At 50.5% G+C, this 16,626-nt stretch overlaps 1 protein-coding gene across 1 annotated transcript in view; it reads left to right on the top strand.

The window, feature by feature from the left end:
- CCND2 (cyclin D2) overlaps nucleotides 1-16,626 on the top strand; it is a 32,199-nt gene that overhangs the window by 3,952 nt on the left and 11,621 nt on the right. The window contains exons 3-4 of the mRNA XM_025401576.1: nucleotides 1,086-1,245; nucleotides 11,155-11,303. Coding sequence (XP_025257361.1) covers nucleotides 1,086-1,245; nucleotides 11,155-11,303 — 309 coding nt within the window. The remainder of the gene's footprint in view (nucleotides 1-1,085; nucleotides 1,246-11,154; nucleotides 11,304-16,626) is intronic.

The following is a 16,626-nucleotide window of genomic DNA, read 5'->3' as shown; positions in this document are numbered from 1 at the left end:
CCTGGGAGGGAAAGGGAGTCACCCCTGCCCCACAGCTCTGGGACTGGTGCTCTGGTTGCTGGTTTAGCAAATGAAAGAGATTCCAGGTTCTCCAGGTGAATGGGAGAGGGGGTGCAGTGACAAACAGGCCCTGCCTCTGATTCTGATGACAGCTCAGTGGATAGGCATATTTTCTGGTAGCACATACAATATTTTTAATGTTTTATTTTGGACTGTTTCCCTTTGAGCACAGTTTCCCATAAATATCTCAGTGAAAGAGGGAAACAAAGTTTTTGTTCAGGTGGGTTGCTAGTGAGAGACCCAAAAGAGACAGGGTTGTGTGGTCCCCACAGGTGCACCGACGGATGCTGTGACACTAAGCAGGCACCTTCACCTTGCCCCGAATCACCTCCACCTGCAAAATGGGTCTACTAATGACCATGTGGTCCTTTAGTCATAATGACAACGGCCCCTTGAAACATTTAGGTGAAAGGGCTGGGGGTCATATCCCCAAAATCTCTGCCTGATATGTCAAAGGGGAAAGTTTGAACAGCAGAGAGATAAAGGCACTTTTTGGAACTAAGTAAAAGCAAGCTAATTGGTTGCCAAGGAGTTGGGCCAAGGAACCTTATTTTGAGCTTTATCTGTGTGCATCATTTTTCCATGAAGATTAAAAAGACTATTAGTTCGGTGATAGAGACATATACAATAAATTACCATGAAAGGGCCACAATGACCTTGGCCGTATCTCGTTGTAGGTTCAGCCTTCTGGGTGGGCGGGAAGCAGTATCGCCGGCAAGTCAGGGTTGGGAGGGAGGGGGTAAGGGGAGCTGGAGTGGAAACGAAATAGAAGAAAATAGAATCTTGGCAACAGCTACCTGGGCTCTCATTATTTTCAGTGGAGCCTGACATTTGAAGCATAAGAAGAGCTGTCAACAACTTCAAAGCTTGAGGGGCACATTGACACATGGGCCCGCCTTACAATCTAGCAGCCACGTCCTAATGAGCGGCCTTAAAACTGGTCTGGAGCCCAACCCCCAACCCCCTACACCAGGTCAGCCTGTGGAGTTTAGATTCTCCTCTTCTCTTCCTGCCTTCCCCTCCAGGAGTGGGAGCTGGTGGTGCTGGGGAAGTTGAAGTGGAACCTGGCAGCTGTCACTCCTCATGACTTCATTGAGCACATCTTGCGCAAGCTGCCCCAGCAGCGGGAGAAGCTGTCTCTGATCCGAAAGCATGCCCAGACCTTCATTGCTCTGTGTGCCACCGGTAAGATGAGGCTTGAGCCAGGGAGGGAGACGGGAGAGATATTTGGGAGACGTCCAGGGAGAGGCAAAAGGCCGTACAAACTTTGATTTTAGTTGAGGAGCTTAGAGGAGGGGTGGTCTTGAGTAGTCTAAAGTCCGAAGTTTCATTCCTGGGTTGCCTTTTTTAACTTTATCTGAGCTTTGTATATTCGCTTTCTCTGCTAAACTCATAAATGGTTTATGAGGACAGGTGTGGTTAAGGCAAAAAAAAAAAAAAAGAGTGCCTGTTAAAATATTCTTTATGATGGCTAAAGTGCTCTTTGAAGATTATACACACTGCTCACTGGTTGTGTTTAAATCTTTAATCTTTTAAGGAAAAGGATGGCTTGGAGATAAGCCCAAGAGGAAATCTGGGGGGGATGGGGGCAAATACAGGTTAAAGGAACAATGTCAAGATAAATATGCTGCCTTGATTAGTGGTAAGGGAGACCAAAGGAATTCTTTTTTTTTTTTTTTTTTTTTTTTTACTGTAGGGCATTTATGGCCTTCTAGCTGTTCACTTCTCTAGCTGTTTGCCCCACTGGGCAGAGGAGTGAACCTGGTTGGCGTTCGGTAAGGCTTGGCTTTCTGAGCGCTGGGTTCTGATGGTCTCACTTCATGTGGAGGTGTTTTGATTTTGGCTGCAGCCTTTAACATTGCAATTCTGCCTGCCACGGGGATCCCACAATTGATACATAGTTCCTCCTGGCCCATTTGCTTTATATTTTCCTAATAAACTGAAGGCAGTGGTTTGCTATTGTCTTATTAAACAGCCTTGGCCAGTGTCTACTGGTTTTCTTTTTTTTTTTTTTTTTTTCTTGGTAGCGGCCATGGCAGAGACCCCGGAACCTTACTCATCCAAGGCAGAGATGTCAGCAGTTCATGTTTTGACAGTCAGAAACCTTAGGTTAAAAGCTGATCACTTGGGAAGACCTTTTGGTGTGGTTCACCTCACATTTGCCAAGAGTAGTTAAATTGCTAGGTGGACTCAGGTGGTAACTTTTTTCAGTAGGTTGTTACATGTTACTCGTGAGTGCTACAGATGATTATATGATGTACAATGTAGTGCATATGCCCTGTGCTCACAGTCGGAAGGTCAGGCTTTGCTACATATCAGTGGGGTGACCTTTGATTGACTGCTTAACCTCTCTGAACCCCAGCTTCTTCATCTCCAAAACAAGCCTATTGATACATCATCCTGTGGCCTTTTCCGAGCAGCTAGGAAAATTAAAATCAGAAAGGTGATGCACGTGGAAATGCTTTGTAAACCAGAAGTGCAGGTTGGACCTTCACTAATTGTGAAAATGCTACCATCTCCGATGTTAACCCTGATTTTAACTGTTCCGGCTAAAGTGGATATGACAGCTCTCCTTTACTGGCTGCCCTTGTCTGTTTCTAGCAGGACCTGTGTGTTCTGCACTTGTAGGCTTGAGTGTGGCGTCCTTCCCACCTCCTGCCTGTTCATCTAGGGCACAGGTTTCAACCCTTTGCTGGTTTTTTGTAGTCCTGTTCTTCTGGATGCAGGCCAGGCCTCATGGCGTGCACATGCGCCCCGTGCGCCTTGGTGGGAGAGTCCATTGTCCTTCCTGTAGCCCTGGGGGTGGTTCTTAGGACCCCTGTGGACCCTGCTGCCTTTTAGATAGTGGTCACTCTGGCTTCCTTCCCTTCCACTCTCTGGCAGGGGCCCGAGAGGTCAGTCCTCCAGTGACCTGTCATTTTGTCTCCCAGGCTCAGCTGTCTCCTTCCTCTCTCATTTGATTCACTGTGGGGGAGGGGTCAGCCAGTTCTTTCTGTCTGGCCCAAGGACAGCTGACCCCGACCCTAAACTCCCCCACTGCCCAGCTGTTGATAGCCAGAGCTCTGATTCGACATTGTCTCTGGACTAACAGATCTTTTGGGGTCCATCCACCCCTTCCTCCTCTCGGATCTCTGATTGGGGTAGGGGTGCTGGGTGGAGTTACCCGGGTGTGGGCAGATCCCCAGATTCCGTCTAGACCCATTCTCGAAAACTGGGGATCCCATCCCCCATCCGTGGCCTTCTTGCCCAGATCTTTGGGCTGGCTGCCAACTCCGGGGCCAGAGTAGGGAGCCTGGGATTCAGGGACTGAGGACAGAGGCCCAAAGGGAGACAGAGGCAGTTATAAAGACTGTGTTTTGGGGACCTTGAACTAGCTTTGGTCAGGGACTGGGAAAGGACACCCCCAAACCAAATTAAAATCGTGCGCTAAGCACGAAGCCTCAGGCGTGGACTGGGCAGAGCAGAGGGAGGTCCTGGGCAGTTTCCTGGGTCTGGAAAGGATGGGCCTGCATCGCAAGACGTTGCTTTCCCTGATCTGCATCTGGGTTTGTGCAACTGACCGAGTCACATAGAATCCTGGCTGCGTGGAGTTTTACAGCAGTTGGCCTCACAATACTAACACCAAAGGCTGCTTTTCTTGAAGGAAACACCTTCCATGCAGAGGAGATTGTGCATTATAGGGCCAGAGTATGATGAATGGGTGAGGACCCAGGACTCTGGCCAGTAGCGGGCACAGAGTGGCTGAGGACCAGAGGTAGGAGATGCGGATTCCCCAGCCCGAGCTGTTGCTCTCACCTGCCCCTCACATCCCACCCTTCTCTCCTTTTCCCCCAGTCCTGGATGTTCGTCCTGGAGCTGATGAAACACCTGTGGCCAGGGTCTTGGAGGCCCATAGTGGGTGGAGGGTGGGGGTCCCGAGAGATGGCAGCCAACCCTCAGGCTGTGCAGCTATTTGATGGGAAGAGCTGGTTGTGAAAGAGCTGGCAGTGGTTCTGCAGTGTGTGGGGAGCGTATGTGTGTGTGAAAGGGGAAGGGAGGGCGGGAGAACACAGAGGGACTGTGGGAAGTGTGGCGAAGTGGCGGTCTTGCTTTATGGGGCTCTAGGGTAAGATGGTGGCAAGGCAGAGAGGAGCCCTCCTTCCTTCCCTGCTCAGCCTGAAATGGCTTCTGGAAGAGGGAGGGCCGCAAGGACAGGGTATCCCTCTGCAGCAGGTCCTGGTCAGTGCAGGCATGGGTGGGTTGGGCGGGGGATCTTCCTGACTACAGCTCCTAGCATTCCCATTCCTGGAGTTCCCAGAACTGGGGAAGCAGAACTGAGCCATAGCTTCCCTGGTTGCAGCTCTGCTGATAGAGCACCCAGGTCTGCAAGCGAGGAAAGAAGACCGTTGGAGATGAGCCGGGATCACACTCTGGCATTGGGAGATTCTTGACGTGTGGTATCATGCTCGGTGGATGATTCCAGTTAGTTTAGCAGAGCCAATGGCGTTGAGTTTACACCTGGCAGCGGGGAGGGGGAGGTGCTCACCCTCCCTCCCCAGGCACCCACATCCCCTCTTTCTTCACTAGAAGCCCACCCTAAGATGCTGCACCTTGCTCTTTCTGCCGCACGCAATAGCCACCACTAGGCCTCCCCACGCCAAGGCCAGAGTCCCAGTGTTGACTATAACCCATTGTGCTGTCCTAGCCCCTGCTCTGGCTTTACCTACAGGTGTTCCCTCTGATTCCATCCCCAAGTGAGAGGGAGATGGTGGTGGCCCGGAGAAGTTCCGTGATTTGGCCCTTGATCTAGAGTGGGAGATTCACCTTGAGGGGTGCTGGGAAGGAAGAATGGAAACCGTCTGTCCATCTGCAAGCCTCTGAGCTGCCCCTGAAGCTGAGAGGTCATGGGACTGAGGGGAAGTCGTTAGCATGCCCTGTGGGGACAGGCAGCCAGGCATTTTGGTGCTTGCCATCTCTCTTCTCTGCAGATGTAAGATGAATGGGTAGCAGGCTCCTCATCGCCCTCCAACCAGCCCCCTCCCCAGCTCCTCCCAGCAGGCCTTGCATGGGCCTTCCCTTGTTGTAGCAGTCCTGCCCCACGAGGACAGGGTATGCTGGTCCTATTCTGGGGGTGGCAGGTGAGGGGCGTGCCCAGTGATGTCCCTGGCCTGAGAACACTCTGGTTCTGGCCCTTTGAACTTCCACCTGACTGCAGGTTGGAGAAGAAGAGACAAGGGGAAAGCCTGACCTGGCCTTCCCTTTCTTCTTCAGCCTCAGAGTGCGTATCTCTGTCCCCCATTGGTGAACAGGAGCAAAGCCATCACCCCTGCCCCCCACGACCTTGGCCACCGTAGCCAAAATGATAAGTGCTAAACTTACTGGGCAGGGCCGTGTATTCCATGGTTTTAAACTTATTTAGCTCTGAACTCTTTCTTCAGTAAAATCCTACCAAGAAGTACAGATACGAAGCTGATGAAATGCAGCACTTCTCAGGGCCCGTGCAGGTGAGGGAGCCCAGTGGGACCCCCAGGGGCTCTCAGGGCGTCCTTCGGAGGATAAGCCATTTGTGCTTGCTGGTGCCGGGTCTGGAGCTGGGACCCAAGTCCTTTGACTCCTGAGCCAGAGTGCCACCTTTGGGGCTTTTCCCCCACTTCTGACATGAAAGGCTGCCCTATCCTCCTGAGTGGTATATGGGAGGTGACCTTGAGGAGCTGGTCAGTTTCCAGTAAGTTATGAAGAGCTCTGGATCCGGAGTCCCAAAATCTCATCCAGACCCCAGGCCCAACACTCGCAGTGAGTGACATGAGCCAGATCACTTCATCTCCCAATACTTCATTGATTCACCTGTAAAAGGAGATGTTTGAAACAGATGAATTTTAGCTCCTTTTTATTTATACCTCACCATCACCACCGCCATCATGAGCAAGCATGCAGCCCACACCAGAGCTGCCCCGGTGCCTGTGGGTCCAGCTGGGATTCCCCTAAGGTGTGTCCCTTGCTTCCACCACTTTGCCGGGAGGGAGGCGGGAATGTCGGGTGTTCCTGGTTATGTGGGCATCGTTCCTGGCTCGGGTGAACTGCATCTGAATGAATTGTGGAATGTGCTGGGTTAGCGTTGCCAACTTCTCTCGTCCATTCGCTGAGTGTTCGTGGGGTTCTTTTCATTCCCCCGCGGGGCTGCACTTTCTCCCAGTTCTGCAAAGCAGCAGGAGACTTTGGGGACTCGATGATGTCATTTCTGGGACACATACACAACTGGATAGTGACAGATTCTCCAGGAAGCACAGAGCCCTCATTCTTCCTGGCCTGCTTGGCCTGCTCCCTGCATCTGCCTGCAATCCAGGGATGCGGGCGCCTTTCTCCTCATCTCTCCAGACACTGGAGAGCATCTCCAGTCAGAACTCCCCACCACAGTCCTGCAGGAAGTCCCAGGAGTGAGAGCAGAGGAGGGGCAGGTTGCAGAGGATGCTGGCTGACATTCGTTGCTTGCCTTAAACCAGGCACTGTGCTTTTACAAGGATAATTTTAAATTAATCCTCAGAACAACACTACGACGTAGGTATTGCTATTCTTATTATTTGCAGATCAGAAAATGAAGACTCAGAGAGGTCAGGTAACTTGCCCAACTTCACACACTTGGTAGGTGGTAGATGGAGATTCAACCTCAGTCTGATTCCAGAGCTAATACTTTGAACCAGGGAGCTGTGTTCTCCAGAGGTCTGTTTTGGTTGGAGGAGAGCTGGAGGCCTAGGCCCTGGGACGGCCTCTGTTCCCCATGGCAAGGTGTGTGGCTGCTCCTGCTCTCTTTAGATCCCCAGATGCTGCAACCTGGAGAAAGGACCTCCTGGGTCTGGTGGGGACTGGGGCAGGAGTGGAGCTGTCCAAGCTCCATGCACTTCACCTTCTAGCTCGGAGCTTTTTGGGTCTACTCTCCAAATCCTTCCCATCTCCCTGGAGAGTCTTCTGAGAAGTGTCTCAAATGCTCCTCTTCACTCTAGAGCCTCCTTTCTTTTCTCTTTTCTTTTTTTTATTGGAGACAGAGTCTTGCTCTCGTCACCCAGGCTGGAGTGCTTGGCATAATCTCTGCTCACTGCAACCTCCACCTCCCAGGTTCAAGTGATTCTCCTGCCGCAGCCTCCAGAGTAGCTGGGAGTACAGGCGCGCACCACCATGCCTGGCTAATTTTTGTGTTTTTAGTGGAGACAGGGCTTCACCGTGTTGGCCAGACTGGTCTCAAACTTCCAGCCACAGGTAATCTGCCCGCCTCGGCCTCCCCAAGTGCTGGGATTACAGATGTGAGCCACTGTGTCCAGCCTTCAAGAGCCTCCTTTCTTTGAGAAGTTTCTTTAGAAGTTATCCCTATGGTAGTACAGACCTAGCCATTATAGCACACCATCCTCTACTATCCAATGCATTGATGCCCAGCCTTAAAAAGTCTTAATGTTGTGCATTTTGGGGGGAGTCCTCCATGCTGCCTGGAACAGGGAGGAGCACATTGTAATGAGTCAATGAAAATGGATCGCCGATCAGTTCATTGCCTCTCTCTGCTGCAGGAGGAGGGATCTCAGGAAGTTGCAGCATCTCACCTCTCCAGGTGGGCAATTAAGGATGGAGAGGGTACACCCTCACCCCGGAGTGTGCCTTTTCTGCACCAGCGTATAGCTTGTTGGCATTTTTGATCAAGAGACTTAAGAGACTGCTGATAAATTTTTACCTGGCTTTTATTTGTTAAAATAATATTATGCGAAAAATTTACAAACTCATCTGTGTTTCTCCCACCTAACAGAACAGCTTTGATTTTCTGTGCATCCTTCCGGTACATCCATAGGCATGTATGTACGTAGGTACCTATGGTTGTAATGTTCATCGTCGCATGCATGCATGCAATTTGGTTTTCTGCTTCCTTCTTCTGAGTGGATATTGCGACCATTTCTCCATCCTGTCGTAGCGACAAAGCTGATGGTTTCCAGGAATGGCTGCATTGGGTAGGTGGAACTTTCCACAGTTGAGGGTGGGGGTTGGCTAGTTACAGCTAGGAAGCTAGTGCACAGATGAAATGATGTTTCATTTTTCTGTTTTTCTTTCTGTTCAGTATCCCCTCCCGGTAGAGAGGGGGATGTCCTTGAGAGTGGTCCTGGAGCAGCCCTGGTGCTGGTGCCACGGGGAGGTAGCGCTGCTCTGTGGAGATGGCTGCTTTGTGATTTCGCCGGCTGCTAGTGGCCGCAATACATTCTATCGTCTCCTCATTGTTCTTCTCCTTGGGAATCATTCCCATTCCAGATCCTCAAAGAGCAAACTAGAGCTGTAAGGCACCTGGGACATTATCCTGCCCACGATCTTTAAACTCTTTCTGACCTAAGCCATGAAGGAAGAAATACATTTTATAACACAACTCAGGATACTTGTACAAGTATATCAAACGGATACAAAAGTTTCTCCGAACAATATTTACTCTTCAGTACATGCAGTGAGCCTGATACTTTCTATCCTACTCTATTTGGTTAAAGGAGAACAACAACAAAAAATGCTGGTCACGACCCACAGATGCATTTCATGACCCATTAATGACCTGCAGCTAGAAGTTAGAAAAACACTTGTCTCACCCAACCAGTTATTAGACAAATAGGAAAGCAAGCCTTTGGGAAGAGGAAGTGATTTGCCCACAGTCCCACGTCTGGACCTAGCTGGAGGGCTGATGTTGCCTCAGTATTTGACTAACCTGGGGGAGAGGTGGGGCGTGCTCAGGGATCCAGAGGAAGATGCTCCTCTCCTGGGTAGCAGGCAACAGAGGGCAGCACGGCCGCCATCCTGGTCTCCAGCGGCTCTTCTCCTCTGGCTGTGGGAACACGCTGCTCCTTTGGTGCCACTCTGAGCTGCTGAGAGGCAGCCAAGTTCAAGCACAAAGTGCTCCCCTATTCTGTGGGACGGGACAATGTCCCCAGGAGGACTCCCCTGAAAACCTTCTTAGTAAAACGAAAAGGGAGGTGGAGTCTCCCTGTGCCACTGGTGCACCTGTTCCCCCATGCCTGCTGGCTTCCAGAAGTTCATTTGTATGCCAGTAATAAGAGTTGGTTTTGCTAGCAGTGGGACAGCAGAGACGGGCATGTGTGAGGTGCTTCCCGGTCTGAGGCCTGTGGCAGAGGGAAGGGAGGGCCGGGGATGCTTTCCTGCCCCTTCCCTGGCAGATGCTCCCACCCAGGCCTTTGTGGGCCCAGGGCCATGGGCCGGCTGCCCCGCTTGTGTTATGAATGTCACAGGGGGGAGCTAACGAGGTTATTGGGCAGAGAAGCACTCTCCTGTGACCCATGTGGAAGAGACCTACAGCAGAGCAAGAGGCAGGGAGGCCGGCTTTGTCACACCGTCCGTGGTGACAGAGAACATGAGAAGGCATAGGAGCGGCAGGTGGACAGCAGGCGTGGGCGTAGCACCATTATATACGTCCCTCAAGAGGTGGAGATGGTGAGAAGGCGATGGGAAAAAAAGCCAAGGAGACAGGCAGATGGCCAGGTTTGCTCTGCGTTCGTGATGGGAGGGGAGGGCTGTGCTTGGCTCAGGGATCCACAGTGTCTAACTTGATGCTGGGGCAGTGGGCCCACCATTAAAACAGCTGCTGTAGAAAATGCATTTGTAATAGAGCGTGTATAGGAAGAAGGGGAGATACGAGAGGGGCTGGTTTTGTAGGTTTAACCTGATTATTTTTGCTCTACGTTGAAGGGTGACCCACGGTTCCCTGTATGCTCTGTCTCCTGCCCCCACGTGCCCCTTCCATGTCTACACACAGTAAGTTCACTAGAGCAGTGCTAAAACTGGGAAGGGTATGCTTTGGAAGACTTACTGCACTCCAGGACCGTCACTGGGGTGATGACTGAAACTATACCCACTCTAATGTCATGTCAACGTGAGCAGGGGCAACTTGAACTCTCGGAAGTCTCAGGGGTCTCACCCATACCATTAGGGTGACGCTCTTGTGCACTGTCTGTGGCTGATGGGTGAATTAAACAGGACGTAACGTGTAGCGTATTGCATATGGTGGTCGTTGGTAGCTGTCGGCAGCAGTAACAGGGGGAAGTTGGCTGTCTTTATTTCCCCTTGATGGACGAAGCAGCTGCTGGATCATAGCCACCCAGCCCCTGGGGTCTGGTCTTCCAAGAGGAGCCCTCTTGAAAGGGAGCATCAAGTATTTGCTGTCAGAAATGGCAGTGGGTGGGGTTCAAGCCCCTCTGATTTATTATCCTCATTCTGCACTTCTCTGTAGCAAGTCACATTTTTTTCTCTTAGTAATAAGATGGGGACTTCAGGCTCATGAGTCATAACATCGAAACCAAGTCACCCGTCTGATTCAGATGCAATGATTAATCTTTGGTGCTTAGTTAGAGCCCTGTGTTGGGGTTAGAATCCTCTGCCCTAATGTTCTGAGGGTTCTTGCTGTTGGGCCAGAGGTTGGAAACTGGGTGGAATTCAGCCCTGACTCGCCCACTTGCTGCATTGCTGCTTTTCTCATTTACTTTTTTAAATCGAATCTTTTTTTGGGGGGGGTCATATTAATCCTTGATGCCTGTCCAGAGACTATAGCAACATCCCATCTGAATTAGCATTCTGCATAGATTTTGCCCGTTTCTCCCACCTCCTTGTCCTTTCCCTCCTTCTCACATCTGGAACCCCCGGTCTGTCCTGCTTGCATGGCCCATGGGGTACCTTATTTGCACAGGTCTCAAGCATTCTCTGCTCTGTTCCCACCATCACCTCCAGAGACCATGACTCGCTCACCTTGCTGCCCCCACCAGGGTCAAGAATGTTACCTCGGACATGCTTAATATGACTGGCATTTGGGGATTGGGGACCTTGAATCCTCTGTGCATTCATTGTGTGCACTTAGATAAGCTGCCTTCCTTCCCTGCCTCAGTCTCCTCCATTTAAATCTGGAACAGCCACGGTGATGGTAAATAAACACAGGCTTCTTGTGAAAGAACTCGAGGGAGGACATGCCTGTAGGGCACGGGGGTCACTCGTGCAGCTGACCCGCTGCCGTCCTGTTTCTGAGTCTCTGCAGTCTCGGGGAGCTCCAGGATCCGAATGCGTTCCGTGGCCTGACCTTCTGCCTCTCATTCCTTGCAGACTTTAAGTTTGCCATGTACCCACCATCGATGATCGCAACTGGAAGTGTGGGAGCAGCCATCTGCGGGCTCCAGCAGGATGAGGAAGTCAGCTCGCTCACTTGTGATGCCCTGACTGAGCTGCTGGCTAAGATCACCAACACAGACGTGGTAGGTGGCCGCCACCTTCTTGGCTAAGTCCAGATGTCTCTTCTCGGCTCAGGGAAAGAGACGACGGATTTGATGATGTTTTGTCAGAGGTATTTTTTTGGTGTGTTTTCTAAGATCGACATCAAGGGAGTACAAAGTTCAGCAGGTGACACGCCCTCTTAAGGTTCTGAAAAGCTGTGCACTACAAAATACAGAAGAAAATTCAGCAAGCAGATGCGGGGGGCAGGGGGCGGGAGGGCTGTTTACCGATGTTCCTCTATGGCGTGGGCTTCCCAGTGGGTCTGAGTTGTTGCTTCATTGCCATATTTGTACACGCTGCCGGGCTGCCTCTGCCCAGCAGTGAAGAGCCGCCGTGTCTGCTCACACACGCTGAGGCTGTAAGGCGCACAGAGGAGAAAGGAGAGCCAGGACTCAGCTGCAGTGGACGGAGCAGACACACAAGAGGTGCCCCACTGTGAGAACGGTGTCCGCCCCTGGCAAACCTCTCGACCCCTCCCCGCTCTCTCTTCCCTTTTGTTCAATGCAGTAATGGATGACAAAGTGCTTTCAAAAGACAAAGTGCCATACAAACTCAAGAAACTATTATTAGCTATGGAGCTTCCCCATTCTGTGTGCCCTGTGGACGGCTCAGAGGCTGTTACTTCCTGTTGCCAGAATTTGGAGTTCCTGAGAAGAAAGGTTTTGAGAGAGACCAGGGTCAAGTGAGACTCCGAATTGAATTGGTAGGAAGCTGCAGTCCTAGGGCGTCGGAGCCAGGACAGTGCTGAGAGGTCAAAGAAGCGGTTCCTTATTTTCCACGGGCAGGGCAGGGGTTGAAGTAACCAGCCAGGAGGGGCTGGGCGGTGGCTGAGCTGGGACTAGAACCCCCAAGCTCCGACTGCCCCCTGGAAACTTTCCACTCCACCCTTGCTGCCGCTCCTGGGATCTTTTGGTTTGAAAAAACCCTTGGGTTTAAAGTCAACCCGAGAGAGGGTTGTTGGCCCTGAGCCCTCATGCATCACCATGGAGAGGCTGAAGAATGCTGGGCACTTCACGATGACACCCTCTGGATGGCCCAGGGGGATTCAGATGCCCTCTGTGGGCTTTTATTGAGTGAAGGGATCATGTGATTTACAGGCCTATGGCTGAGGCCTGCCCAAGGGCTACTGAACAGATTAAACTTCACAGAGCCCACGGCTGCAGCTCGCTGGCTTCCTCTCCCGCCCACCTGGATTTTTCCTGGCGTTTGTTCCCCGCTCAGACAAATGGCGCGGGGAGATGCTGACCCAGCAAATCCGGGATCCTCCTCCGAGATAGTTCTTAGATATGGTTTTAAAATGCGGGCTCCAAACATAACGCTTTTTAAACGAGGGCTCCAAAACGCAGACTGAAAAGCTCCCTCCGGTGCAGCATGAAGAATGCTTTTCTAATCCTCCAGAGGAAAATCGTGGACAGGACTTAACATTTATAGAAATGGTACACTTTTTCCTCCTTTTCTCAGTGTCTCCAATTAAGGCTGCCTTACAAACAGGACTCCCAGCCAATTTAAGACAAGCCCTTCCTCAATGCCTGGAAACAAAGATGTCAGTGACAGGAGTTTGAGCGGCCACCCCCTCCTCCTGCCCCCAGGCATATTGTAACCTTCCCCACCCCCGCCGCGTGTTGATAGACCTGCTCTGATGGGCTGACCACCCTACCGGCTGCAGCCTTTTCCCACCTGCCTCTGTCCCCGCTCACTGATCGCACATGGACAGTGGTGTCAATTTCACTCCGGGGAGTTGCTGCTAAGTCTCTTGGCTTTTCAAGACTGCGGGCAAGTCAGTCTGTCATCTCATCTGGAGAAACTGTTTGCGTTTTTCTGATACTACGTAGCCAGTCCATTTAAGTCAGCTGACCAGCTCTGTCAAATGGACATGAAGTGGATACGAAGCTGGTGTAGGGGTGTGTCCTCCTATAAATCCCAACTGTTGGTCGAGTTGGTATCTCATTTCTATAATGGGCACACACCGTGTTTCTTAACTGGGGCTGCCTGTGTATGCCTCATTCACACCAGTGGGCCTGGGTTGAACATTTTCATACTTAAAAACCAAGAGCGAACGTAGTGAAATGTAAAATTCATAACACTTTTTCAAATACAAATCTGAGACCTCAGGAAGTTCCAGGCTTACCTCGGGCACCCTAGATGCTTGTCCGCTCTCCCTGAAAATGTTTTTAGTGGAAACGTTCAAGCAGCTCTGGGCTAGGCTCTGTGTGTGTGTGTGTGTGTGTGTGTGTGTGTGTGTGTGTCTGCAACTTCCCAAATGCTAAATCTTCTCCCATCCATCAACCTGTGTTCTCTGAAAAGCTGACGCTCAGAGGGAAGAAAAATGAAAGCACTAGAATTTAGAACACATTAGCATTTGGAGGGAGGTGATTTTGCTTCCTGAGCTCTGTTTACCATTTCATGAGTCAAGAAGTGGTGTATTTCCTTCATTCATTTCTGGAAGTCTTTAGTGAAGGCCCAGTTGTTGCTAGAAGTTGGGGTGGATGGGTGGCATGTGGGAAGTAGAGGATGAGATTCCTGCATTCAAGGAACTTAGCAGTCGTATGATGAATCAAGAGTAAAGCATGCAAAACCCTGGCAAATTAAGAACATAAATGAAGGTGTGCTAAGTAATGTGTTATGAACGCCAAATGCAGTAGGAAATCAGGCCGGAAGAAGGAGCTCGTGAGGCCTAATGTAGAATGCCGGCCTCCCAGAAGAGAAAATTGAGTGATAGAAACTGTTCTTAGAGTAGAGAAACAAAATGTACGGACACGCAGTTATTCAACTGTAAGAAGAAATGAAAGTCCAGTCCCTGTTATAACATGGGCAAACCTTGAAAATACTACATTAAGTGAAATGAGTCAGACACAAAAAGACAAATACTGTATGATTCCACTTACATGAGGTACCTGGAATCGTCAAATTCGTAGAGACAGAAAGTAGAATAGAGGTTCCAGGAGTCTGGGGAGAGGAGAGGATGGGGAGTTAGTGGTTAATGGGTATGGAGTTTCAGTTTGGGATGATGAAAACAATTCTGTAGATGGAGAGTTCTGATGGCTGCACGAAAGTATGAATGTACTTCATGCCACTGTACATTTCAAAGTGACTGAAAAGGGAAATTTGACATTACGTGTATTTACGACAGTAAAGTGTGTGTGTGTGTATGTATGTACATACACACATACATAAATGGATACATATATACGTATGTACACGTGTCTGGAACATCCTCGGGCCACGCTATGAAATGCCCATGGGTTGATGTTGGGCTCTTCCTTGGAAAAGTGAAATACACAGGACCACATTTTGCCCCCTGGCCCTAGGGCATGGACAAACAGGAATCGGGAAGAGCTGACGGTTTCCCCCAGAGCCCCTGAAGTTATAGGTCAGCTCCTACACACCTTGCTGTTTATGATCTCTTCAAACTTGCAGCGCTCTCTGCCACTTTGGGGGTTAGGTTGTGGGTTGTCGGGGATCGAGCTGTTGAAAGAGGGTCCCCCTGATTCTTGTGAGATGGCCAGGCGAGTCTGTGGCTCCCTGGCCAGCAGCAGATAGCTTTGATAGGAGGGACCCATGCGGCTCTGAGAAAGTCGGCCTTTGTTGCTGCGTCTGGTTGCCAAAATAAACCAGAACGCTTCATTCCAAAGAGAAAGCTGAGTGAGGGGCCTGACAGTTTTATAGGGAATAAAAGTCTCAGAGGGTGGTATATTTTAAATACTTTTCCCTTCTAATCCTAAGAGTTGCTAAAAACAGCCAGAGAGGCAGTTTGGCTTTAGGGGGAACGTCTATTGGGGGTGTCCGGTGCCTGGGTAGGTTTGAGAGGGGAGGGTGCCACTGGCCTGGGTCCCCGGTGACTGTGGCCCTGCTTCCTTGGGCTGAATCGGGGTCCTCTTCCGTCCCCTCTGCACACTACTCGGGCTGCCTGCCAGCATTGATCTCACTGCTTCCTTGTCTATAGAACCTCTTGAATAAGGCCCAGCTTTTCCTCAGCTCTTTATCCAGAGCCCCTGGCAGAGTCATCGGGAGTGATGCTTAGGAGAGGAAGGGAAGAGGAAGGAAGGAGCAAAGGACAAAGGCAGGCAGATGGATTTCCAATGTGTTTCCGACTCACTAGTCTGTCCATGTCCTTTGAAAAGCTTTATCTTTTTTTTTTTTTTAACTTCAATTCTGTGTCGGGGCCTTCCGAGCCTTCTGAGTGTTCCCTAACCTTGTCTTAGAGTAAGTGGCTTCGTTTTCACATGACACAGTTGCACAAATTCATTAACTAAAACGTGGAATTGAGGCTCACAGGCCATAAAGATGTGGAGTTCATTGCAAGATATTTAACAGAATAAAGACTCTAGTCATCTGTTCCTTGTATTGATAAACCTTTTTTTGTCTAAGGCACATCAAAACTCTTTGTCACATTCTTTAAAACAAAAACAAAAACTTTAGATTCAGGGGATCCATGTGCAGGTTTGTTATGTGGATATATTGTGTGATGCTGAGGTTTGGGCTTCAGTTGAATCCGTCACCCAAATAGTGCACACAGTACCCAATAGAAGTGTTTCAACGCTCATGCCTGTCCCTAGACACATTCTTGAATATTGCCCAGAGAAGATTCCAGGATATCCCTTCCTTAGGGTCATCCTGGCATTTTCTGGTCCTGGTTGTCAATGAGCTATTAAAAAGCAGGGAGGTGGAGGCGCCCCGGAAGAAGTCTCAGTTTCGACACATGTGTGTGATTCATGGGCTTTAGCGTTGTGTCTGCTCTGTAGCTGGAAGCACCGGTGCACTCTCCACACAGGTGATTTTCAAGGCTCTGCTGTTACAGATTCTATCTTCTGTGGACTCTTGAGGGCCTGTGGTCAGGAACCTTGTGAAGTGTTGCTGGAAGCTGGGGGTGGGGAGGTAGAATCGAATCGGGGGCTGATGCCTCCCTCTCCTGCCTCATTTTTCTGTGGGCCTCATTTGGTATGCAAGGAAATAAGCCAAACAGCCTGTGAAGAAAGGAAGAATGAGATAGTTTCCTAAGTTGTCTCTGCCTGAGTTGGCCGCGGGTCTGGGGCTCATTCAGCCCTTTGTCCCCCTGTTGAGTGCAGTGCGTGTGTGTGACAATGGAGTTGTGCAGTTACACTGAGGGCTAATGGTAGGAGTTCCGTCAACCCATTCATGGAGGCAGAGGAGGGTGCAGGGCGCGGAGCTCGAGCCAGCAAGCAGAGGAAGTCAGAGGCCCTTGTAACGAGCTGAAGATCACAAACACTGCTGTCAGGGCTCCAGGCATGGGGGCGGGGGCAGCCAGGAGGGAAGGGGGCAAGGGAGGGGGCCTATCATCATGGA

The sequence above is a fragment of the Theropithecus gelada genome, chromosome 11, assembly GCF_003255815.1.
Source record: "Theropithecus gelada isolate Dixy chromosome 11, Tgel_1.0, whole genome shotgun sequence".
NCBI lineage: Eukaryota > Metazoa > Chordata > Mammalia > Primates > Cercopithecidae > Theropithecus > Theropithecus gelada.
The sequence above is the reverse complement of the archived record's forward strand: the minus strand, read 5'-3'. Positions and strand labels throughout refer to the sequence as shown.